The 26,294-nt window shown below is 42.3% G+C and overlaps 1 protein-coding gene across 2 annotated transcripts in view; it reads left to right on the top strand.

Annotated features, from left to right (window-relative positions):
• The window catches only part of LOC148453944 (presenilin-associated rhomboid-like protein, mitochondrial), a 98,169-nt gene extending 72,520 nt beyond the window's left edge, over window positions 1-25,649 (top strand). The window contains exons 8-11 of one of the 2 annotated variants that reach the window (XM_088461465.1): window positions 8,589-8,659; window positions 9,911-10,012; window positions 19,067-19,164; window positions 25,299-25,646. In XM_088461465.1, the coding sequence (XP_088317591.1) occupies window positions 8,589-8,659; window positions 9,911-10,012; window positions 19,067-19,164; window positions 25,299-25,404 (377 nt within the window). In that variant the 3' untranslated portion in view covers window positions 25,405-25,646. Of the gene's footprint in view, window positions 1-8,588; window positions 8,660-9,910; window positions 10,013-19,066; window positions 19,165-25,298 lie in introns of both variants that reach the window. The other variant, XM_088461466.1, reaches the window with a different exon arrangement.
• Window positions 25,650-26,294: the final 645 nt, after the last annotated feature.

The following is a 26,294-nucleotide window of genomic DNA, read 5'->3' as shown; positions in this document are numbered from 1 at the left end:
GGCCCTCCTCTATGAAAATGGAGCGTCCTCCTGGACGCTCGCATAGCTGTGGGTGACCACCCACAGCATATGCGAGCGTCCATGATGATGATCGCGATGGTATTGACCATCGCGACCATCGGGCTTGCGACGGAGACCCTGCGGTAGGGTCTCGTGCCGCAAGCCCTGGAGTGATTTTGGCTCTATCAGAGCCAAAATCACTCCCACTGACATCACTAGTGATGTCAGTGGGGCCGGCTTCAGACGGTAGGCGTTCCCATGGGAACGCCTCCGTCTGGCAGGCACACCCCCGACACGCCCACCAAAGGGGGCATGCTGTCAATCAACATCGACAGCACGCCCCCTTTGGTGCGAGACCTGGAGCGATGGAGAGCCCGTCGCTCGCCGGGTCTCGCGCATGCACACGACGGAGCTCCCTCCGTCGTGCACATGCGCAGTGGGGGAACATCGACCCGCTTGCGAGCGTCCTGATGCTCATGAGCGGATCTGAATGACCCCCTTAGTCCAAGGCTTATCCTAAATCTTCAGGAAGACAATGAGCTGGTTATGTTGCAAATTCCTGGACTAAGAGGATGAGGAGAATGATTGCTTCCTTCTCATCTTTCTCATCTTGTGTGAACTATTTGCAAGCTTGGATCAGTCCTGATAAAATGTTTGAGGTCTCGCATAAGCTACAGACCCTTTATTCTATACCCTGTGTGTATATGTAATAGAAATGGCCACCTTCAATGGATCTTCCCATGGCGTTACAGTAACCGGTTGAGTCTGAACTAAATATTTTTGTACAGTTGTTCAGAATTCAACCCTTTATAGAACAAATTAGCATGATGGGCATGTCATTAGTCTAGGCTCTATTGTAGAGGAAGTCTGGAAGAAATGGAGTGTATGCGCTTGACTAATTAGCTGCTTAAAATTAAAATAGTAATAGTGCAAAAAGTGTTTAAGCGCTTGTGGTGATCTGAGCGGACAAACAAAACAAACATACAAATAACACATATATGTTTATGCTCTTTTGTTACTAATGAGAGTGGCAGCTTGCTGGTATCTTATCAGCGTTGCTGTGGGTGGGAGTCCGTATGCCCGTTCCTCTCCTAACTGTCCCTTACTATACCTCAGAATGTCCGGTGATAGCGGCGGTCTTCTCCCTTGCACGGGGTGCCTTCTCACTCCGGAACACGACTCGGCTTGCAGCGCTGTAAGTGCGGCCGCGGCAGCCGGGTATCTGCAGGCTCTAGCGGTGAGGAATGTTCCACGTGACTCCAAACTCTCCTGCTCCAACGCGTTTCGGACCTCGCTGGGTCCTTTGTCAAGGATAGGGATTGGGCTGCTCATTGCCTCTATTTATACTGTTCTTTATTAAGTGCTAAGTTAAAACAGGAAGTCTGTACCTTGTGACTTCCTTATTTTTTTGGTGGCAACCATGTGTTGTCAAATTTTTTTTTTATTATTTTTTTTAAATAAAATCCACTTTAAAATCCATATATTAGTCATTTGTATTTCTTGCCGGTTCGCCGCTCATTCTATAAATACTATGTGTGTGTAAAATTATTAAAAGGATATTGTGATGTATGAAGATATATACTAGGAATTCTATGTCATTTTTAAAAATTTATAAAAAAGCTTTTAGTTCAATGTCTATATTCAACCCATATGGGTCCAAAGTTCTCAACATATAGATCCATTTTGTTTCAGTTTTTTTCAATAAAGTGATTATGTCCTCACCCCTCCAATTGGGGGTCACTTTTTGAATGCCCATAAATTTCAAGCCTTCTGGGTTTCTTCTATGATGTTGGTGGAAATGGGCTGATACACTGTGAGTCATTAATCCTTTCTTGATGTTATTGATGTGTTCGTAAATTCGTGTTTTGATTTTTCTCTTTGTTTGTCCCACATACTGTATGCCGCATGGACATTCCAGTAAGTATATGGCACCCTCTGTTTCACAGGAAATTGCATTCAGAATTTTGGGTTGTTTCTTTGTTGTTTTTGAAGTAAATTCCAGAATAGGTTTTGTACCTGTTGTTTGATTTCTACAACCTACACATTTTGTGCAATAGTAGAATCCATTTTTTTCTTTATTTCCTTTATTCAAAGTGTTTGTAGGTAGAAAACTTCTGGTCAGTTGTTGTTTTAGATTTTTTGCTTTGGTATATATTATTTTTGGTTTTTCCGGAAGTATTTTCTTCACCTCTTCGTCCAGAAGTAAAATATTCCAGTGTTTATGCAAAATCTTTTCAAAGATTGTGTGATTACTGTTATATTGTGTGATGAATGATAATGGTCCGTAATCTTCTTGTTTCTTTGGTTTGTACTTTATTAGATCTTTTCTATTGAGTTTGGACACTTTGTTGATTTCAGATTCCAGATATTCTTCTTTATACCCTTTTTGAACAAAATTACTCTTCATTTCTGTACTTTGTTGTCTAAAGGTTGTGTCTTCCGTACAGTTTCTTCTAAGATGGCGAAATTGCCCCCCCGGAATGTTATTAATCCACTTCTTGTGGTGGTTGCTTTGGGCTGGTAGAATGTTATTTCCATTTACCTCTTTCAAATGGTTTCTTGGTTGTAGGTGGTCGTTTTTGACAAAAAATTCTAGATCTAAAAAGATAACCAGTTCTTTGCTGTGGGTCGATGTGAATTCTAGGTTAAGGGTATTGGTGTTCATCATTTTGAAGAATTCCGTTAGTTCTTCCTCCGGCCCGTCCCATATGAAAAAAAGGACGTCTATGTATCTTCTGTACTGTGTTGGTATATGGTCTGGCGGTTTTCCTGATCCCCAGCTGATGTCTAAAAAAGTTTCATCATCGTCACTTTCCAAATCTTCTGTGTAGTTTCTTTTTAATGTTCTCTTTTTTAGTGTTTGGTCTTTCTTATCTTCTATAGTCTGTAATAATGTACGGTAGTTGTTGTGTTCTTCTTGTTTTGCATCTAGTGTCCCCTTCTGGTAGGAATCTCTTATTATTTTATATGGATTTGGTTAATTGTAGGTGAAATTTCTCCAGTTGTAGGGTTGATAAAGGTACCGCCATGGGCACATCATTCGCACAAAGCTATGCCAATTTATTTGTAGCTTGGTGGGAGGACAGTCATATATGGCAGAACAACCCGTTTCTAGACAAGATAAAAATATGGCGAAGATACATAGACGACCTCTTTTTCATATGGGACGGGCCGGAGGAAGAACTAACGGAATTCTTCAAAATGATGAACACCAATACCCTTAACCTAGAATTCACATCGACCCACAGCAAAGAACTGGTTATCTTTTTAGATCTAGAAATTTTTGTCTAAAACGACCACCTACAAACAAGAAACCATTTGAAAGAGGTAAATGGAAATAACATTCTACCAGCCCAAAGCAACCACCACAAGAAGTGGATTAATAACATTCCGGGGGGGCAATTTCGCCGTCTTAGAAGAAACTGTACGGAAGACACAACCTTTAGATAACAAAGTACAGAAATGAAGAGTAATTTTGTTCAAAAAGGGTATAAAGAAGAATATCTGGAATCTGAAATCAACAAAGTGTCCAAACTCAATAGAAAAGATCTAATAAAGTACAAACCAAAGAAACAAGAAGATTACGGACCATTATCATTCATCACACAATATAACAGTAATCACACAATCTTTGAAAAGATTTTGCATAAACACTGGAATATTTTACTTCTGGACGAAGAGGTGAAGAAAATACTTCCGGAAAAACCAAAAATAATATATACCAAAGCAAAAAATCTAAAACAACAACTGACCAGAAGTTTTCTACCTACAAACACTTTGAATAAAGGAAATAAAGAAAAAAATGGATTCTACTATTGCACAAAATGTGTAGGTTGTAGAAATCAAACAACAGGTACAAAACCTATTCTGGAATTTACTTCAAAAACAACAAAGAAACAACCCAAAATTCTGAATGCAATTTCCTGTGAAACAGAGGGTGCCATATACTTACTGGAATGTCCATGCGGCATACAGTATGTGGGACAAACAAAGAGAAAAATCAAAACACGAATTTACGAACACATCAATAACATCAAGAAAGGATTAATGACTCACAGTGTATCAGCCCATTTCCACCAACATCATAGAAGAAACCCAGAAGGCTTGAAATTTATGGGCATTCAAAAAGTGACCCCCAATTGGAGGGGTGAGGACATAATCACTTTATTGAAAAAAATTGAAACAAAATGGATCTATATGTTGAGAACTTTGGACCCATATGGGTTGAATATAGACATTGAACTAAAAGCTTTTTTATAAATTTTTAAAAATGACATAGAATTCCTAGTATATATCTTCATACATCACAATATCCTTTTAATAATTTTACACACACATAGTATTTATAGAATGAGCTGCGAACCGGCAAGAAATACAAATGACTAATATATGGATTTTAAAGTGGATTTTATTTAAAAAAAAAAAAAAAAAAAAATTTGACAACACATGGTTGCCACCAAAAAAATAAGGAAGTCACAAGGTACAGACTTCCTGTTTTAACTTAGCACTTAATAAAGAACAGTATAAATAGAGGCAATGAGCAGCCCAATCCCTATCCTTGACAAAGGACCCAGCGAGGTCCGAAACGCGTTGGAGCAGGAGAGTTTGGAGTCACGTGGAACAGTCCTCACCGCTAGAGCCTGCAGATACCCGGCTGCCGCGGCCGCACTTACAGCGCTGCAAGCCGAGTCATGTTCCGGAGTGAGAAGGCACCCCGTGCAAGGGAGAAGACCGCCGCTATCACCGGACATTCTGAGGTATAGTAAGGGACAGTTAGGAGAGGAACGGGCATACGGACTCCCACCCACAGCAACGCTGATAAGATACCAGCAAGCTGCCACTCTCATTAGTAACAAAAGAGCATAAACATATATGTGTTATTTGTATGTTTGTTTTGTTTGTCCGCTCAGATCACCACAAGCACTTAAACACTTTTTGCACTATTTTGTAGAGGAAGTCTGCCTGTTGATCCCACCCTCTCTCACTCTCACTCTCTGAGAGGAACAGGTTTTCTGTATTGCTGTTGTCCATTCAGGGGAGATGGATACTTGTCATAATGATTTAGAGAAGATTTGGCTTTTTTTTTTTTTTATTCAATTTCTTCAAGGTGCAGAAACAGTTTTTTTTTTATCCATTCTATTCCAAACAGACTGTGGATGGCTATCCTCTAGATCAGTTGTTCTCAAACTCGGTCCTTAGGACCCCACACAGTTCACATTTTGTAGGTCACCAAGCACAGGTGTAGTCATTACTCACTGACACATTTTAAAAGATCCACAGGTGGAGATAATTATTTCACTTGTGATCAGTGAGGAGACCTGGAAAACACGCACTGTTTGGGGTCCTGAGGGCCGAGTTTGAGAACCTGTGCTCTAGATGGAGCCCTGGAAATCGGTCATCATCTGTATGAAACAGGCAATTCTTTAACCCAGGGAGATGACAAGCATATGTTACCTGGAAGATTGGCAGATCAAGACAGGATCCCTGATCTTCTTACACGCTCCATATTTGGAGAAACGGGAGACCTTCGAGACCCCTTTTCTATACTCTCAGTAATACGATCCGTTCCCAGTTGATGGTGATCCTTTTTTGAGACCAGAAATGGTGTTTTTACTATCGGGCAAAGCTGTTCTCTATACAGGACCCTTAGATGTCCTGGTGAGTCCACAGACAAGTGTCAAATTTGCTTGTTGACCCTAGGAAATATGATTGTCCACTTTCTGAGGTGATTATACTTGCTTGGTCCCATTCAAAGGTGTTCCAAATCAAGCTAATTTTGAAATGAAACCGTGGTACAGGATGATTGCAACCATAGTTGCCAGCCTTTGATACTAGAGGGTCATTTCACTTCCATCCCATTTTACAGGGTTTTTAAACTCCACAGGATTCTAAATTGATAATGTGCTGAAATTCAGAGTGTTTTCAACACTAGTCTTAGGGCGATGGTTTTTGAGACCTTTAGATCCAGTTGGACAATCCCATGACTGTGACATTAATAAATCACCTAGGGGGCATCAAGCGTTCCCTGGGCTTGAGCGACCAGCAAGATCATACATTGGGTGGTACAAACATTTTAGACACTGCAATGGTTTTCATCCCAAGTGTTTAAAATTAGTAAGCAAATTTCCAGATGAATGGACCATTGGCCCCTTTCATCACCAGAGGTTTTCTCAGCTGGCTTTAATGGCATGGCTGTTGTAGCCATGATCCATATTATACATACTGTTTTTCTAACCCTGTGGTTTAGAACTATTGTAACTGAACAACCTATATTTGCCAAGAATTATCACTTAGTTTGGAGGATTTAATTCTACTCCTTTATTTTTTTTTAAGCTTGGACTGGGTGCTATTTTTTTGGAACAGTCTGAAAAGCTTATGCCCTTCTGCTCCACGGGAGGTTTCTGTCCTCCCTGAGCTCGCCTTAGGACCCTGCGTTACGGTTTGACAGGTGTACTGCCAATATAAATATATTTTTTTTTTTTTTTAACTCTGAAACTTCAAATGTTTACACCTAAACTCTCAAGTTTTAAGTCTCTGACTTTTGATTTTACTCCAGATAAACCTGGATTTCTTTTACCTGAAATGCAGACCTCTTTACAGGAAATTATGCATGTGCAGCCTCCATAACACCCCCAATATCTCCACCTGGTGCTGACAGCTTTGCAGAAATTTTCTTTAGAACTTATGAGTTCAATGGAGTTTAAGTTCCTTATTTGACTACCTGTTATATATCTCCACAGCTATGAGAGTTCCGGAACTGGGGGCGTGGTCTTGTAAGTCGCCTTTTCTACGTTTCCATGTTCATGTGGCTATTCTTTGAACAAAAACTCCCTTTCACTTTACTGTGGTCTCTAAATTCAGTCTGAATTGGGACATTTTAATCCAGACAATGAAGGGTCTTTGTATTGTGATTTTTTTTTTTAAGGCACTTGAAAGTTTTTGTTTAAACCAGGACAGCTGTTCTATTGATTTGATTCTTTGATGACCATAAGAACTGCTGCCCATCTCCAAGACAGACCATTCATATAATGTGAGTGTGCATTAGGAGCTTCCTGGGCAGAGTGGCATGTGGCTTCTACTGAGCAATTGTGCTGGCAGTCACCGGGTGTTCAGTACACCGCTTCAGACTTTCAAATTTAATGAGTCCCCAGGCAACCAATGAGATATAAAGTGGGAGGAGATGTAGCTTTTTGCTGTAAATTTAAAGTGCCAAAGGACCTGTCACTGCACTCTGTTCCACATGGTGATTCCATGGTGATCACACAAGAAATTTATATAACGCAAGTAAAAAAAAAATTCACGCTGTAGTTATGGACAATTTTCATGACAAGCAGGATACTATAAAGACGCCGGCAATACGGATCCACATTCATTCACAACTGAATGTAATCTGCAAGGGTACCCGCAGAGACTAATAGCCTTTACCGAGGGAAGCCGTAGGAGGCATATTGTCCGGAGGATTAAAATGGAGCACAGACGTGGCCACCTTTATAATACACAGGTGCAATAGCACAATTAACAGAGGTGTGTAACCGCAGTAAGCTGTCTGATCTGAAGATCCCCAGACGCGGCAGACGTGCATCCCGGTAAAAAGAATATTTTATATATATTTTTATGCTATACTCCTTTTAATTTTTACATGGCCATGTTGGACATAAGATCAAGACTTTATTAATTTTTTTGAGAGGAATCTCTTGGCTTTAAAGGCAGCTTAAAGCCTCTGAAGGAGTGTGAACTAAATGTACCTATAATAGCAGGGAATAATACTGCTTAAAGGAACAAATATACTGCACAAATATAATGTGTCTTTTTTACATCTAATGACTATACCTGAATCAGGACTGTTGAGAGTCTGAAATAAACACACTGCCCAGAAACTGATCTTGACAGGGAAGTTATACGCTGTGTATCAATTTTGGATTTCAATACATGATTGCTACAATTGTATCTGTATAACTACACAAAAGTGGAGGTCTCTCTACTAAATGAACATCCAAGGTTTATATGGAAGACAGATTTAAATGATATGTGCACATTGCTATGTAATATAGGTTAGATTGAGATTCTATTTATTTTATAATTCATGTGTTGTGGGCCCCTTATCTGTGATGTTTGTTGAAATAATTTATATATAATTGTCGGCTTATATCTGGTACATGGTTGTAATACCATTATATTTTTATTCAAACCAATAGGGATATATTAAAATATATTAAACCTTTAGCTGATTCAGCACTTTCTTTTATATTTAATTCTTTTTCTTATGTCTGCAAGGGCAGTCTGAGTAAACTGTCTATCTTGAGAGCAGCAGTTTTAGCATATATTGGTTATTAGATCAGCGCCAGGTTTAACCATTTACTATAAAGATGATTGTTTGTTTAATTTAATGTTGGTTATAAAAATTGTTTTTCAATTTCCTATTTCCAAAAAGTGTTCTGTAAAATTAAGTTTCACAATACGGTATGATGCTGTACTGATGCTGTACATTATTCCCACAAAAATGTTTAAAGGCGTGCTTAGTTTTCACAGTATCTAATAGTACATTATCCAATTAATGTGTTTTTCATTGGCTCACTTTGTTTTTATAGGAGTCGTGTCTACATTTGTAAGCTATGTCTGTAAAATAGCCACAGGACGCTTTGGCCCATCCCTTGGAGCTGTATGTATCTTTTTTTTTTTTTTAGTAATTCCTATGCTTTGCTTAAATTTCATGCTAATGTGTTGCTAGGAATTTGGCCTATAATAGAAGATTTATTCTGTTGCATAGAAGCAGGTAAGAGGTACAGTATTTCTGATCTGTATCGTGTATAGTTTATGATCACTGACCATTTGTAAAACTTTTTAACTCTAGTAATAGGAACAGCAGACTGCCAGTGTAGGCTTGCTCTAACCCAGTGGTTCTCAAACTTTTTTGAATCACAGCACCCTAGAGTATCAGCTTTGTTTTCACGGCACCCCTAAGCCAAAAGTTTGATATTGAGAAATTCAGAACAAAATGTACTAAAGTGAAGTAAATTGTGCTTACCTGTCATCCTTAGGTTCAGTTATGTGGTAGTGGACAGGTCTGCGCTTCTGTTTGCCCACATATTTGCATTACATTGACCATAAATAATTATATTTGGTACTGGCCCACTAACCTGAGGCACCCTGCAAGTGTCCTGAGGCACCCCAGGGTGCCACGGCGCACAGTTTGGGAACCACTGCTCTAACCTCTTACATAGCAGACAAATATTACCCAACTGCTGGGTAATTCTACACAAGTTATGGATAGCAGAGAGAATACTCAAACCCTTTCTGTAATAAACATGCAAGCAATTTATATAAAGCCTTAACAAGCAAGTCAAGAAGCAACCTAGTTTTGGGTATGTAGTACTATTTATTATTATTATTATTATTATTATTATTATATATTCTAAATACAAATGTGTCCTCAGAAACTATTGCTGCAGTTGTGCCCTCCTAAGCACGCCAGATCCAGTCTGACTCAGCATGGCGGAGTGTCTTTTTGGCCCAATAATGCGTCTTATTCGCAAACTGATATGACAAACCTCTTAATGAGACTGCATTGATTAATTTGATATATGACAGACATTTAATTGTGATGCAGCTTTTTTCGACTTCAAGGTCCATTGTGCTTTGTATACAGATTCAGTCACAGATATACAAGTGTCACACATGAAATTAATCAGTTTCGTGAAGTGGTTTGTCAAACCAGTTTGTGACTACAATGCATTTTCAGGAAAAAAAATACACAATTCTGCATGGCGTATTGAGGAAAGGTTTGTGAGGACACATCTATACATCTACACTTATATTTGCAAAATCCAATTTGTTCTAAGTATTTTCCAAAGGGGGGGGGGGGAGTATAAATCTCTACTTATTCTTACCAAACCTCTTTCTGTGCTGTCAGTCTGGAGCAATCATGACGATCCTGGCTATGGTGTGTACCAAGATGCCTGAAGCCAAATTGGCCATTATTTTCCTCCCCATGATCACATTTACTGCAGGGAATGTAAGTATCACTCTCTCTTTTTACAGTGTTGTGTTACCTAGTAGTTGAAGAGTGGTCACTGACCTTAAATGATTGGGTAGGAAATTCTGTACAAGATACATTTTAAAACTCAAAAAACTACTGCTTTATGCTGTGGTTAAATACTGTGATGGATATAAATGTGCACCAGCTGGACAAGTGTACATTAGCAACTGCAAAATTTGGCAGTGCATTTTGTTGCTTCTAATGTTAGTGTAAATATTGTTAACAATTATTAATTTTATTTATGAAATCGTTAGATTTAATAAGTTATTAGTGAAGTTGATCTCTTATACATGTATTTAATTGGTACGCAGCAAATCATGAGTGTTGTGGCTTTGGAGCTTTGTTTCTAGACTTTCTCTCTCGGTCATGGAGAGATACCATGGGCTATAGCAGTGCTGGGGGAGGCTGCGCACAAAAAGTTTAGCTTTTCACAGGACATCCCATGCTCGGATGTGATATTTATTACCGCTGGCCGCAACTGACAGGCGTCTAGATTTAGACGCCTGTCATTCGTCCCTAGTCGGGATAAAGCAGTCTGGAAGCAGATGGTCGGCATTTAGACCGTCGGGTTCCAGACTACATCCCCCCATGCTCCTCCTCTCCTATACCCTGCCTCCCTGCACAGGCCAGGCTTTTTCTTTTTTTAGTGCCCTGAATGCTGGCCCACGTTTTTTGGCTGCTCTGCATCTATTCTTTAACTTTCAAAAGTTTTTTATTTTTATTTTTGTGGTTCTTATTCCACCGCAGCGCTGCAACCAAGATCCCAGGTAGTAAGTCCCTCTCCCAAACCAGCGTAAGCAACTAACCTATCCTGTCATGGCAACCACATCGGCATCCACCTGCAGGGCCTTCCTCCGCAGCGTATGGTGGAACCTCCGTGGGCGCAGTCTCTCTCTGTCTTCAGGGCTTGGTCCAAGTGTCCACCTCTCTCCAACAGAAGTTGGATCCTGATGTGTATCCATGCCATTTAAGCGTGCGTTCCCCGCGCCCTTCCAGTATGGCTATGAATCGGACTCTGAGGCTTCCTCTCTTCCAGAAGACTGGTCCAGAAATGTCCTCTGTTACGGAGGAGGAACATACTAGTACAGTAAATGTTAATGCCTTAATAGCAGTGGTTCAATCTGTTATGCTCATTAAGGACTTGGCCGATGCTCCACCTCAGTATCCACTTCAAGCACAAGAAAAAGGAAACAATAACTTTCCCTTCTTCGGTGCAGTTGGAGCATCTTCTCACAAAACAGTAGTCCCTTCCTAACAAGAGGGTCCAGATTTCCAGACGTCTTATGTTTTTATCCGCTTCCAACCTCAGATAGGTCTAAATGGGAGACTCCACCCCCCCCCCATCCCCACCCCCACCCCCACCTGTGGACAGTCTCATAACTCTGTTGGCTATTGCCAACACTCTTCCGTAAGTGGCCTCTTTGTAGGACGCTAGTTTTTCAGCCACTGGAGCCTCCATGAGGCCTGCACTAGCTGCGGCTTGGGTTTCCAAGGCTTTAGGAGAGTTGAGCTGACTCTCTGTATGAGGGTCTTCATTCCGGGGTGCTGTGCTGTAGCCTGTCTGGGGCAGGCATCTTTGGACTCCAGTATTCTCTCAGCTCGGATTTCGGCATTAACGGTTCCAGCCAGTAGAGCCCTCCTGACTTCGCACTTGTTGATCTGACACTGAATCTAAAAAGGCTTTAGAGTTTCTTCCCCAATCCTGCTGAAAAGTAAAATGCATGACGGGCCAGACTCCCACCTGGGGGCCCTCAAGGTGGGAGGCTGTCTGCAGTTGTTCTATGAGGAATGGTAGAGGACACCTCCTAATGTTTGGGTTCGGAGCGTGGTGAGTCGAGGCAATGACCCCTTACCTTCAAAGAGCCTCCTCCCAGTCGATGACGTGTTCCGTCCCTTCTTGACTCTGGAGTTATTTCCCATGTACCTCCACATCAAAGGGACACAAGTTTCTATTCCATCCTATTCCTCATTGGAAAACCAGACTGTTCTTTCCAATTAATACTCAACCTTCCGTGAACCAGGTGAACAAATAAACATGGTGAACCATGTGGGGTATCCCATACCCCATGCTATACAGTACTTCACCATAAGTATACTAATGTAGTACGACAGTCATAACATTGATTCTTGTCTCTTAAGGTATAAAATTAAAACAAAATAATAAAAAGGGAATAAATTCTTTAATCTTTTAAAACAAGAAAATAACTCTAATTTTTAGGAACTAAACGTCTAAGTCTTCTAGTAACAACTTTTTATTTGGAACAAGTTTGAATCACAATTGTTAATAAAAATTAAAGCTATGAACTATTAGAAATAATCTTTGCAGTTTAGTCATAATGAGATCACTCTTGGCTGACATCAAGGCAGGTGCCGAACTAGGTGGAGTATGAGATGCCCACACGCACTTTATGCAAGTGTACTCCCAGCTCTAGCGCTCAGCGCACGAAAACGCAGTCACTACGCAAGCTGGCAACATCACAACTCCAGCTACATGGAATGGCAACTTGCAAGCAATATTTTTTACAAAGTTATAGGAGTTTTAATCTTGCTAGGGGGTATGCCGCACCCCACCTAGTTCACTGACTATTTAAAACCCAGACTGTTTTCTTCTGGATTCCAAAATTCAAAATAGTCTCTTCGGTCCATGATGCAGTCTCTCGAACCTGGTGATTTTCTTGCGCCCTTGAATGTCAAGGATGCTTACTTACATGTCCTGATTTGGGCAGAACACCAGCAGTTCCTGAGCTTAGTTGTCCTCTCGGTGCCAGTTCTGATCTTTACCCTTCTGGTTGTCGACATCTCTTTGGGTGTTCAACAAGGTGATGTCGGTGATGCCAGCTTCCCTACGGCTTCAAGGAGTCAGAATAATTCCATACATGGACGATCTTCTCCTGACAGCCCAATCGAAGGTCACTCTGCGAGACCATCTCTCCCTAACTGTTCAGCTGCTTCAATCTAATGGGTGGCTCATCAACTGGAGTTTGAATCAGTATGTAGCTCAGACACTTTGAGCCATCTTGGATACCCAGCTTCAATGGGTCTCGGGGACAAGATTGTTTTGCTGTTGACATTGATATGATCCTTCCTCCCGCTTTTGGAGATTATCTGTGCATCAATGCATGCAAGTCTTAGGGAAGATAGTGTCTACTTTCAAAATTGTGGGATTTGCCCAGTTCCTTTCTCAGATCTTCCAGGAAGAACTTCTGGCCAAGTGGATCGGCTCTTCCATTTAGATCAAGTCTCAGATGATCTTGTTGTTCTTGAAAGCTCGGCACTCCCTTCTATGGTGGCTCCAGGTGTCTCACCTGGACAAGGGTCTGTCTTTCCTGGTCCATCAGTGGGCTCTTCTTACTAAGGATGCAAACCTCAGGGGCTGGGGGGGCAGTCACTCAGGAGTTGATTTTATAGGGATGTTGGACGAAAAAGGAATCTAGTCTTCCGATAAACATTTTATAACTTTGGGCGATCTGTTTTGTGTTAGGCACATCCCCTTCCCCAAATGTGATGGGTGTCGCCTACATAAAGCATCAAGGTGGCACAAGAAGCCCGCAGATCATGTGGAAGGTCGCCAAAATTCTGCAGTGGCAGAAACTGTTTCTTCTGACTCTGGCGGTGGTTTACGTCCTGGGGGCGGAAACTGGGAGGCTGACTATCTCAGCCATCAAGACGTCCACCCCAGAGAATGGTCTCTTCATGAGACATTTTCAATCAGTTCATGGTCTCTCACCTCAGTGTTCCAGAACTAGGGATTTGAGGGGGTTCCATATAGATGCTCTCTCATTCCCTTGGACTTTTTCTCCGATGTACATCGTTCCCCCGATGTCACTTCTGCCTCGTGTGGTGCGCAAGATCCCCTCAAACCGGACCTTCTCTCTCAAGAAACGTGCTTCCACCCGAACCTAGTGCATCTGGTTTTGATGGGGTGTTTGTTGAGACAGCCCTCTTGAAAGCAGAGGGTTTTCAGACACTGTGATTGGTAGCATCCTTTGTGCGTTACAATCAATTTCTCCTAGGGTGCTCGGCAGAGTGATAAGCCAGAAATGTTCCACGTGGCTAAGGTTTTGTCCTTTTTGAAATTCGGTTTTACTTGGGCCTTCGCCTGTCCACCTTGAAAGTCCAGGTTTCTGCTCTCTCTGTTTAGTTTCTGATGTGCTAAGCAATCGTTCCAGCTATTAAAACTTTCCTCAAGGGGGTTCCCACACCACCAACAAGGATTTACTTGTTCTCCGGGCTCTCCAGCGCTCACCCTTGAGCCTTTGTAGTATGACAACCCTAAATGGCTTACATGGAAAACAGTTTTTCTCTTGGTTATTTCTTAAGTTTGCCGAATTTCCGAACTGTGTGCCTTGTCTCATAGGTCTTCATTCTTGATCTTTCATCCGGACCAGGCAGTGTTGCGAACTACTGAACCCGTTCTTTCCTAATTTCTAAATTTCATGTAAATCAAGAGATTGTTGTCCTGTCCTTTTCAGGAGCCCAGTGGTTCACAGTTGTATCTCAAGTACTTGGACGTTGTGAGGGTTCTCTGCATTTACATGGATGGATCTAGAGCATTTTGTCATTTAGACTCTATCTGTTCTCTATTCAGCAGTTGAGAGGTTGGCCTGCCTCCAGATAAACCATTGCTCGGTGAATTTGAGAAGTTATGTATCCTGTCTAAACCTTAGCTGACTTTCCCGTTCCTCTTTTGGTTGCCGCCCACTCTATTCGGTCGGTTTGGTCCTCCTGGGCAGCTCGGCAAACACTTATATTAGTTTTTACTGCTTAGACTCCTTCACCTCTAGGGATGCAGGTTTTGGTTGAAGGGTACTCCGTGCATCCCAGGAGCATTCTCTCTTTTATTGGACAGCTTTGGGACGTCCCCATGGTATCTATCCAGTGGAGAGAAAACACAAGATTTTGATTCTTACTTGTTAAATCGGTTTCTCTGATGCCATGGGGGACATTGGACATCCTCCTGTTCGCTCCTGGCTTTCCTGGAGTATGTTCAGATTTGCATTTGCTCAGGTACCTCACCCTCTTGCATGATTCAGTTGTGTTACTGGGTTTTCTGCTCCTCTCCTTTCCCTCTACCTCTCAGGCTTTGCTAAATGAAAACTGCCTTGCATGTGCAGGGAGTTGGGGTATAGGGTAGGAGGGGCATGGGCTGCCCTGTGAAAAGTTAACCTTTGAGTTCCCAGGCTCCTCTGGAACTGCTATACCCCATTGTATATCTCCAGTGTCCCCACGGCGTCAGAGAAACCGATTTAACAGGTGAGAACCAAAATCTTGTTGTGTCTCTGTTCATGCACCCCTGCTTTCTGAAACTTCCTCTGTTCATGTCTTAGGTTTCCTCCTTCTATTAGCACACCCCACACATAGGAATCTTTTATTTGAGGGACCAACTCTACAATTACCCACAAACCAATTTGTAGTTCTAGCTGTTGTTCAACTTTTTGCAAAAAAAAAAAAGCCTTGCTTCCACTCAGGGATATCTCCCTCTTCTGCTTTTACTGCACGGACACCATTAACATACTAATTAATGGCCTTGTTTCCCATGTCCGTTATTGGAACTCCTCTGCTGCTGGTTTCAGGATTAACCAAACTGGCACCTTTGAATGTAGCTGCCAGACTGTTTTTCCTAATTAACTGTGCCACTTTCTAAAAGTCACATGAATGTCAGTCTGTTTCTTTCGGTTTTATATTCATAGTTAAGGTTATAGGGCCTAATTCAGAGAATTATGCTAATGCATTCACAACTGTGATCTCTTATGATATATGCGACGATATGCTAATGTCTTCCAAAGCTTACCCAAGCATATGGACATCCACTTCTGCCTCCCCATATCTGTCCAACAGCGTTCATCAGCATAAACATCCGGAACATCGATGCAGATCGTGCAGCCACACAGCTTCTGAGTGAAGTCTGACCTGTTTCAAAAACTGCATATCTCCTGACACACTGAGAGCTCTCATGTTGTGAAAGAGATCACAATGGCTAATTTATGCACGACCATGATATAAATTGTCAGACACGTCTGCGTTTGCCTAGCCACTTCCCATTACCTCCCCCAAACACTGATTACCTGTCACTAACTTTGCGATTGAATCCCCTGTGCAAGCGTAATAGCAAACCAATCACTGTGTGTGTGTAGTACGCTTTTCACGCATGTGTATTGGCTACCAATTGCTCGATCTGTGTAAATTTTGTCATTCCATACATTTCTGGATTAGGCTAATCGGACCCATAGTTCTCATCTAAAAGGTCATCCAATTCTTTACCCTACAATGTGTCTTCTGTTATTTCTGTATAACTACCAAATTGAGGTACAGTAAGGTGCATAAATATTGGGACATTGACAGAATTTTCATATTTTGGCCTCTATTCACCACCACAATGGCTTTGAAATGAAACAAACAAGATGTGCTTTAACTGCAGACTTTCAGATTTAATTTGAGGTTAATTACATCCAAATCAGGTGAACGTTGTAGGAATTACAACGGTTTCTATATGTGCCTCCCACTTTTTAAGTCTACTGGTGTGTACAAGTCACATCGTAAAAAGACACAAAAAAGACGACCGGCGCTAGCAGAGTATTACAGGACGTAGCGCTGAGAGGGGCTGTTTGGCGCGACTGCAGCATAGAGGACACATCTGTAACAGCGCTTATGGTCACAACTTAGCTTTCATTACACTCACATTTTAAAGATTATTACAGCTATGAAAATACACATTGAATCACAATTTCTAAAAGACACGATTAATTGTAATATAAATGCCTTTCAGCAAATCTTATAGTTTGTATTTAGTCTGCAGGCATTTCTGTTATAATAGCGTTTTTTTTTTTGTGTGTGGTTTTTTTAAGAAATTGTAATTTGTATATGAATTTTTAATGCTTTTAATTTGATTTTTTAGATTATAGTTTTGTTTTGAAGTTTTCATCGTGTTCTTTTTATTTTGCTACTATACGCACTTTTATTTCTTTCTCTTTGATTATTTTTGAGTAGCAGACTCTTTTAACAGCAGCTGCAGGAGCATTCATACTCTGCAAAGGGATTTTATTTGTATGGGATTATAAATATATCATACATAAATGCAATAAATATAATAGCATGATAACATGAATACAACATACAGCCATGGCCAAAAGTTTTGAGAATGACACAAGTATTGGTTTTCACAAAGTTTGTTGCTTCAGTGTTTTTAGACCTTTTTGTCAGATGTTACTATGATATACTGAAGTAATATTACAAGCATTTCATAAGTGTCAAAGGCTTTTATTAAGAAATACATTAAGTTTATGCAAAGAGTCAATATTTGCAGTGTTGACCCTTCTTTTTCAAGACCTCTGCAATTCGCCTTGGCCTGCTGTCAATCAACTTCTGGGCCACATACTGACAGGCTGCCAATTCTTGCCTAATCAATGCTAGGAGTTTGTCAGAATTTGTGGGTTTTTGTTTGTCCACCCGCCTCTGGAGGCTTGACAACAAATTCTTAATGGGATTAAGGTCTGGGGAGTTTCCTGGACGTGGACCCAAAATTTTGATGTTTTGTTCCCCAAGCCACTTAGTTATCACTTTTGCCTTATGGCAAGGTGCTCCATCATGCTGGAAAAGGCATTGTTCATCACCAAACTGTTCTTGGATGGTTGGGAGAAGCTGCTCTTGGAGGATGTTTTGGTACCATTCTTTATTCATGGCTGTGTTCGTAGGCAAAATTGTGAGTGAGCCAAATCTCTTGACTGAGAAGCAACCCCACACATGAATGGTCTCAGGATGCTTTACTGTTGGTGTGACACAGGACGAAGACTTTTGGAAGATGGCCTGGTGTCAAGAAGGGCAGCAAATAAGACACTTCTCTCCAGGAAAAACATCACGGACAGACTGATTTTCTTCAAAAGGTACAGAGATTGGACTGCTGAGGACTGGGGTAAAGTTATTATCTCTGATGAATCCCCTTGTTTGGCGCAAAACGCTTGTCCGGAGAAGGAAAGGTGAGTGCTACCATCAGTCCTGTGTCATGCCAACAGTAAAGCATCCTGAGACCATTAATGTGTGGGGCTGCTTCTCAGCCAAGGGGGTGGGCTCACGCACAATTTTGCCTAAGGACTTAAAATCAAGCATTTCTGAAGTAACCGTCCACTTTATAATAACATAATAAAAGTTTTAATAAATAACCCCTTATCCTATCACCTACACCTGACTTCCAGATATTATAGATGGAGATACAGAGCAAACGTGGAGAAGTTGCTCATAGCAACCAATCATCTTATAGCTATCTTGACTGGCCCCTTATGCAGTGCCCCCAGGCTGGCCCCTTATGCAGTGCCCCCAGGTTTAAATAGTGTCCCTTATGCAGTGCCCCCAGGCTGGCCCCTCATGCAGTGCCCCCAGGTTTAAATAGTGTCCCTTATGCAGTGCCCCCAGGCTGGTCCCTTATGCAGTGCCCCCAGGTTTAAATAGTGTCCCTTATGCAGTGCCCCCAGACTGGTCCTGGCACTGGTCCCAGCCCAGTACTTGCCTTTACTTGCTTGCCGCTCGCGCTCCCACTCCCGTTGCCTCGTGCTGACTGGATCTAACTAGATCCAGCAGGTGCGCGGGTAGGCTCCTCACGTCGCGGGTGACGTCATGACATCACCCGCACAGTGCATCACTGGGAACGCTTGCCTCTGAAGCGATCGGAGGCTTCTTTAGCCTCCGGTCACTTCGGAGGCCAGCGTTCCACAACGGGGGTCGGTATGGGAAAGTGCCAGGCGGTAGGCTCTTTCTGCCGGGCGATGCGCCCGCAGAAAACAGCCTGGGGAGAACACTGCTCTGTAACAATCATGAGCGCTCATTTACGGACATTGCATCTGTATACAAAATTTTAACTGATCACGTCAACCAATCAGCAACTATTATTTGTTTAGTAGAAAGTAAACAAAGTAAGTTGGTTGCTATGGCTTACTGCAAACAGTGCACCTAAAAGGATAGTCTGTTTATTATAGGATATGGGTATATGGGTAATTTACAATATGCCTCATAAGTGATATCACTGTGTGTCTCCTATAGGCTCTCAAAGTTATCATTGCTTTGGATTCTGCTGGTCTGTTCCTGGGATGGAAATTGTTTGACCATGCAGCTCATCTAGGAGGGGCTCTCTTTGGAATGTAAGAACCTTTTTTTATTTTAAGTTTTTTGAATCATACTATGTGCTTGATTAGCTTTGTTGAGTATCTTCATGATAAGTGGGAAAAGCAATATACAGTGAATAACATGGGCAAAACAAAACCAATTTTTCAAAGAGGAGGGAGAGGGTGGGAGAGATAGATACATGGCAACCCACGTTAAGAAGTAAAGAGAAGATCATATTCAGAAAGAAAAAGAGGGGAAAAGAAGAGATTTGTGTGGATGGTCTCCAATCTAGCCAACAGGGTAACCCAACCTAACTGAAATGGGGAGGGAGAGTTTTGTTATGCAAATCAGTGGCTCCAAACCTTATCAAAAGAATTAGAGGAGTTATTAATTATACTAGTTCTATTCTGTGTATTTACCAAGTTTTTTATATTATTGAGTGTTGGGATGTAGGTCGCCTTCTGCCACCACATGCAAGATTGCAGATATGTGGCGTATTCATTTATTTTGGTGCCGGGTTGCAGTTGAGAGACCCAGCGGAAAAATAATTTAGGGTTATATAGAACAGGGGGCCTGATTCAGACCCGGTCGCAAGCGCTGAGCGCATACGCATGACTGAGCCAGTTCTGTCGTGCGCATGCGCGAGACCTGGATAGCGACAGGCACTCCGATGGTCGCGATGGTCAAGATCATCCTGTCCGCTCTCATTAATTGTGGGTGGCAACCCACAGCAATGCGAGCGGCCATGAGGCTGCTCCATTAAAAAAAATAAAAAAAACGCCCTGATTCAGAGCAAGTGCTCTGTCAGAGCGTCCGGCTCTGAATCAGGGCCAGGGTCTTGGAGAATGTGAGAAATTAAAAAGATGACATTTACTGGATGTTTCTGAAAACATTTTACTTAGACTGGATTGCGCATAGTACCATCTGTACAGACATTAATAAACAATCTTTTACTTTAAGACAAATTGAACTGGAGGCTGTATTTTCCCAAATTTCTGACCAATCATCTTTATCCAATGTGTCTTCCAAGTCTGCTTCTCAAGCCGACTCATGGGGATCACATGGAGAAGTGGACGCCTCAATCAACGCAGAGTGTAGGAGGGAGATTAGATGCTTTGTCAAGGATCATCAAAGGCAAAGAGCTTTGATCGTTGTGAGGAATCTGTGAGAGAGATGGTGTTTAACTTTAAAGTGATTGTGTCTAAGCTGGAGGATTGATAAAAGTTCCTAGAAGATATGGTAAGCTTAGATAGCATATCTGAAGATGAGGAGTAATTGTTACCATGAACAAGATCATTCAGGTATCTGATGTCACCTGCCATTATTAAGTAAATACATTTGCGGAGTTGCCTGAGGAAAGTCAGGCTTATGAAAAATCAGAATCAAATGCCTACCTGCCCATATGAAAGAGGAGGTACAGATGTGTCCACATACATCTATCCTCCATTTGTTACAAGTCGCGCTACACATAGTTAAAAACGTCCGCGTATAACACAATTTTATGTTCAGAGGGACCGACCCTAATTGTAGTGATACTACAGTTGCCATGGATCCTTGCTGCCAAAGGTTCTGTGACCAGTGCAAAAAGTAAGGGAGAGGAGACAGCCTTGTTGCGTAGCATTCGTGATCCCGAAGGTAGAAGAGGTAACATGATTTGAACATAGCTGATGGTGTGCGGTATAATGCAGATACGTCATCTAGGAAGTTACAAGAAAAAACCCTTGAAATTCCTTCTGCTCCACGAGAGGTTTCTGTCCTCCCTGAGCTCGCCTTAGAACACCTGCATTACGGTTTGACAGGCTGTACCGACCCAGTCAGTCTCCCCACCTGCCACTATCCTCTGAGCAGTTCACTCCAATGTGATCGATCCTGATTTCTTGGAGTGCATTTTATCAATTATATCCAAGTCCTGGTTTTGTCTCCATTTATCTGCCATCATAGTGTCTATTTTATCTGCTTTGTAGTAAAAGCGTTAGTTTAGAGTAATGCAGCTCTATGGGAGAGTGTTGATTTGGCTCTTAAAGTTCTCTATCTGGAAGAGGATGGAAGCGGGTTGGAGTTAGTCTGTGTTTGTCAAGGAAAGACGATATTTGCGACAGTAGGGTAATACCCACATCGGTAACTAGGAGCTACTGAATGAGATATCTGTATTATCCAGGGACGTGCAGTTAGGGGAGGCAGAGTCTCACCTGTCATAATGATTAAGATAATGCAAAGAAGATATTTATAACACAGATTCTGTCATAAATATTTGCTTTGCATTATTACTACAGAAATTATTAGAATAATCAACCGAGGAGGAGTGATAGCGCTGCCTCCCGGTGACAATAGTAGAGGAGATGAAGAGGGTGGGCGGGGCCATGCTACGAGCTGTAAAAGACCATCGATAAAAAAAATAGGGCAAAGTGGTACACATACAATTGCCTCATTGACAGGGACATGTCTTCAGCCCACATGAAAGCACGCCCCTGGCAGTCAGGCATATGTGATCGGACAGCGGATCCATCACTGGATCCGCTGTCCAATGATGGATCCGCTGTCGTCACTGGGGGCATATGCGGCAGGACCCGGTGGAGCCTGGCAGCCATTCTGCAGCCATTCTGCAGAGTTCGGCATCAGTTCCAATTTAAAAAATGGTGCCTCAGCATAATTTTTTAAATTCAAGATGGTCACTGCGAGCCAATCACGGCTCACCAAGTCATCGTCCCTTCCCTTCTGGCTGGCTTATATAACCAAGCACAAGGCAACGGCTGGAAGTCCGTCAGGGGTAAAGGAGCGTGCAAGAGCTCCCGAAGAAAGAAGTCACCGAAGACCCTGGGGAGGCGACCATGTAAAGGAGTTTAAAGGACGCTGCCCCCCTAGTGAAGACGCCAGAAGCCCTGGTGAGGCGGCAGCCTTGTAAAAGAGCTTAAAGGCCTCCACCCCCCAAGGTAAAGACACCGGAAGCCCTGAGGAGGCGACGACCCCAGGTGAACACGCTGGAAGCATTGGGGAGGTGGTTGCCCCTAGGTGAGTAATAAACTTTTATTAAAACGTTAAGTCTCTTGTATTTGTTTTAATATTTTCTTTACAGGCCACAGGTGCCAGCTGGCCCTTAATTTCCAGGCGTGTGGGCACTTGTGGTTCTCCAAGTGCTGGGGCAGGCTTGCTGGGACCTGTAGGCCACCTGTAAAGAACAATATTATAATACCATGAACCGCGCACCCAGCAGATCAGTAAGTCTCCACAGGTTCATGGTCTCTGGGACCACTGCAGCACGTGTTTGGCACTCGAGGCCGCAGCTTCAGCAACAGGTAGGCCCCCGGCTGCAAATACTACTGGGGTCCACGATGCTGTAGGTAGTGGCGGGCACTTCTACATAGTGTTGTGGATGGGACAGTCCCATTAAATTGCCCAAAAAAGAACCCAGTTGCAGGAGCTGATCAAGGCATGTCTGCTTCTAATGCCAGCCAGGATATGCATCCGTAATTAGTCAATTTGTTGGGCTTCTTAACTAGGATCTAAATCCTAAAAGTTGATAAATCTAGCATCATTTGACACAAAACCCATAGCAGATCTTATTTGATTAGTTATTTGAAAATATATAAATCCGACCTGAAGACTTGAAAAATTATGTACATTTGGTCCAGTATGTAGTTGGAAATTTCAGACCATCTGTCAGACAACTGTAGCATAGCTAAAACTGGATAATGCTATAGGATAAAGCACACAAGCAAATTTACAAATGAATGGCTATAAAGAACAAGGGTTTTGTAATTACCAAGTCAAATTGCAGACCTCCCACCCTTTGATTTGCCGTGTAGGTACCTTAAAAGAGCTGTACATAAAAACTCCCCTCAAACATCAATGAACTGAAAGAGTAACTCAGTGGGAAAAAATCCCCAACTACAATGTAATAACCTAATATAATAACTCCCAAGTTATATGTTACAAATCTAATTCTGGATAAATTTTGCTACAAAATGTCCCAGAGCTATATATTTTTGATTATAGTACACAGCTCACCAAACGGCCTTCAGGCTCCATCATGAACATTTATGTCCTACCAGGGCTGGAAGAACATATACAGTAAATACTTGAGAGAATGGAAGAGATTAAGCTCAATTAAAAGCTCGCTCTGAATCAGGGAGTTTTTTTTTTTTAATTTCCTCCTCCAGGCCGCTCGCATAGCTGTGGGTGACCACCCACAGCTTCTGCGAGCAGCCTGGCGATGGTCGCGATTATCGCGACCATCGGCATTGCGAGGAGACCCTAAGGTAGGGTCTCGGCGCTCGCAGTGCCGAGTGGACTTCCTGCTCTAATAGAGCCGGAATTCCACTACTGACATCACGAGAGCTTCTTGAGAGCTGAGGGCAAAAGTCTTTGGGCCTGATTCCGATTTGGGAATAGAAGAGCAAGTAACACTGTATCCAGTGGCGGATCCAGGGGGGGCGATTGGAGCGATAACCCCCCCTAGCGGTTTTGCCTCTCTCTGCTCCTCCCCCTCCTGCTCTTGTGTCGGGGCAATGCATACAGATATGCACAGCACTCCAGTCCTCCTAGAGGAGCAGCAACTCCTTCTTCCGCCCTGCCGCTTGTATCAGGTGCCGACAGTACTCAAACCCCCCCCCCCCCTTGAAAAAACAAAAAATGTTTTACCCTCGCTTTACCCTCGTTCATAGCCCCGCTATGCCACGATTTGCGGGTCTATGGGGAGGGGGCGGAGCCAAAATGATTAGCATTTATAAGAGCTGCATCATTTTAGTATTACCCAGACCCGCGAATCGCGGGATTTTGCTGCGGGGGGCGGAGCCTAATGATGGGTCTGGCCGGCATCGCCCTCATCAACAACCTGCTGCAGCATCTCAGAATAGGGTCACAAAGTAAGTGAAAGTGTGTGTGTGAGTGTGTGTGTATATATATATATATATATATATATGTGTATGTATGTGTGTATTTATATATATATATATATATATATATAATAAAAAATATGGTCCTATGTAATATGTGTGTGCATGTGTCCTAGGTAGTATGTGTCTCCTATGTAGTGTATGTATGTGATTTTGTGTATGTGTCCTATATAATATATGTGTATATGTCCTATGTAATATATGTGTGTCCTATGTAATATATGTGTGTATGTGTCCTATGTAATATATGTGTGTATGTAAAATATGAATGTGCAATACTATATCTATACACCCACACACAACCCCCTCCTACGAATCCTGCGTTAGTCCCTTGCCGCACACTGAGTCACCAAGGGGAGGAGTTGGGACCAGAAAGGGGAGTTGCCAGGAGAGAAAAGGAGTCAGTTATTATCATTAAACTGCCCCCCCTAAATCAAAAGTCTAGATCCGCCACTGACTGTATCTTGGTAAAACCATGCTGCACTGCAGGTGGGGCAGATTTAAAATGTAAAGCTGAGTACACACTAGACGATTTGTTAAACAATTTGTTGCTTTCCCTATGGATTAGAATGACAAATCGTTCAAATCGTCCATTGTGTACGCACTATGCGCGCTCCGACGAGGTTGTCTGTAACATCTTCAGATCTGCCGTGCATGCTGCTCAAACTGAAGATGTGACTGATGACCCCATGCATTTGGATGTGGTGGGGGAGCGGCCTATCGTGTGGTCGTTCACCAAATTGTGTGTTCTATACAGAACACACGATATGTTGTGCCGTCACATCTGCCTACGGCGGGGTACACAGGTCATCTAGTGTGTACCCAGCTTTAGATTTGGGAGGGGTGTGTCTAAACTGAAATCTAAATTTCAGTTTAAAAATAAAGCTGTCAAGCATTTTTGGGCTGCATGCAAAAGCAGCCAGTATTTACTCCACATGCAAAATGTTTTATTTGCACTCCTTGCATTGCTGACTGTGTAGCAATAGGTGGCAACTTAGTTTTGCTTAAAAATTGTTGTTCTTCTTGACATTTGTTCCTGTAAACTATACGTCTAAGTTGACAATGCCTTAAAAGAATTACAATTACAGACCGTTTTATTTATATTTATTGATTTGCTGAAAATTAGGGTCTTCCTATAAATTACTTTTTATGGAATTACAAGTAATTTCTGGTAGATTATAAATCTGAATAATAATTATTAGATTTTTAATTTTGCTCAGAAATACAAGTACATCACATTTAATAACCTGCATCTTTTTCCACTAAATGTGTTGCAGTTGGTATGCCTTGTATGGCCATGAACTTATATGGAAAAAGAGGGAACCTTTAGTAAAAATGTGGCATGATTTCCGTAGCAACCCCCCAAGGACTGGAGGATCCTGACAGCCATTACAGAAGAACAATAATACAGTCACAATAGCTTTTAGCTGGTATTATCAGCATAGAATGCATTTGGATACTCAACATATGATATTCTGATGTAATGTGGCATTTTGTTTAATGTATATGTATAAAGTAAATGTTCAATCATTTGAGAAAGCTTTAATGTCTATAAAGTATATGTATGTTAATATTTGTTGCCCTGCTGGCAGTAAGAGCTGGTGATTTTTTGCTTGTTGCAAAGAAAATGTTCGTGTTCCATAGTCGTATGTATTTTTGATCCTTGCTCATAATAGAAAATAGCAAAAGAACCTGAGCAGCAGGAGTCACATAACAGTTACACCAACACCATTTTATTTTCCCCTATGATTTGTACCATGATGAATATGCAGATCTTTACATATTATTAATTAATTGTGTTTGGTAAAATGCTTTCCCTCTGCCTATCCCACTGTGGTATCGGTATGATATCCCGGCTGCCGCATGGCTGGGAGTTCAAATCCCAGCAGCGGCAGGCCGACAAACCAGCAGAGCCGGGCAGCGGAAGCCCGACAGCGCTAGAAATCCCGATCGTCCTAAGGTAAGTATCTACTAACCTAACCCCCCTAACCCTCCTTAGGGGAGCCTAACCCTAACCTCCCCCCCTGTGCCTAATCCTAATCCCCCCTCTAAGTGCCTAACCTCCCCCTTCCCCGCTGCCTAAACCTAAATCCCCCGGGGGGGTGCCTAACCCTAAGTTCCCCCCGGGGGTGCCTAACCCTCCCTCCCCCTAGCCTAACCCTAACCCTCCCAGGGGGGTGCCTAACCCTAAGTCCCCCCCGGGTGCCCTAAACCTAACCCTCCCCCCTGCGGCTGTCCGCTCGCGGCGCCCGACATCCCTTCAATCGGGATGC

The sequence above is a fragment of the Taudactylus pleione genome, unplaced genomic scaffold (genome assembly GCF_031769625.1).
Source record: "Taudactylus pleione unplaced genomic scaffold, aTauple2 ptg001058l, whole genome shotgun sequence".
Classification (NCBI taxonomy): domain Eukaryota; kingdom Metazoa; phylum Chordata; class Amphibia; order Anura; family Myobatrachidae; genus Taudactylus; species Taudactylus pleione.
The sequence above is the reverse complement of the archived record's forward strand: the minus strand, read 5'-3'. Positions and strand labels throughout refer to the sequence as shown.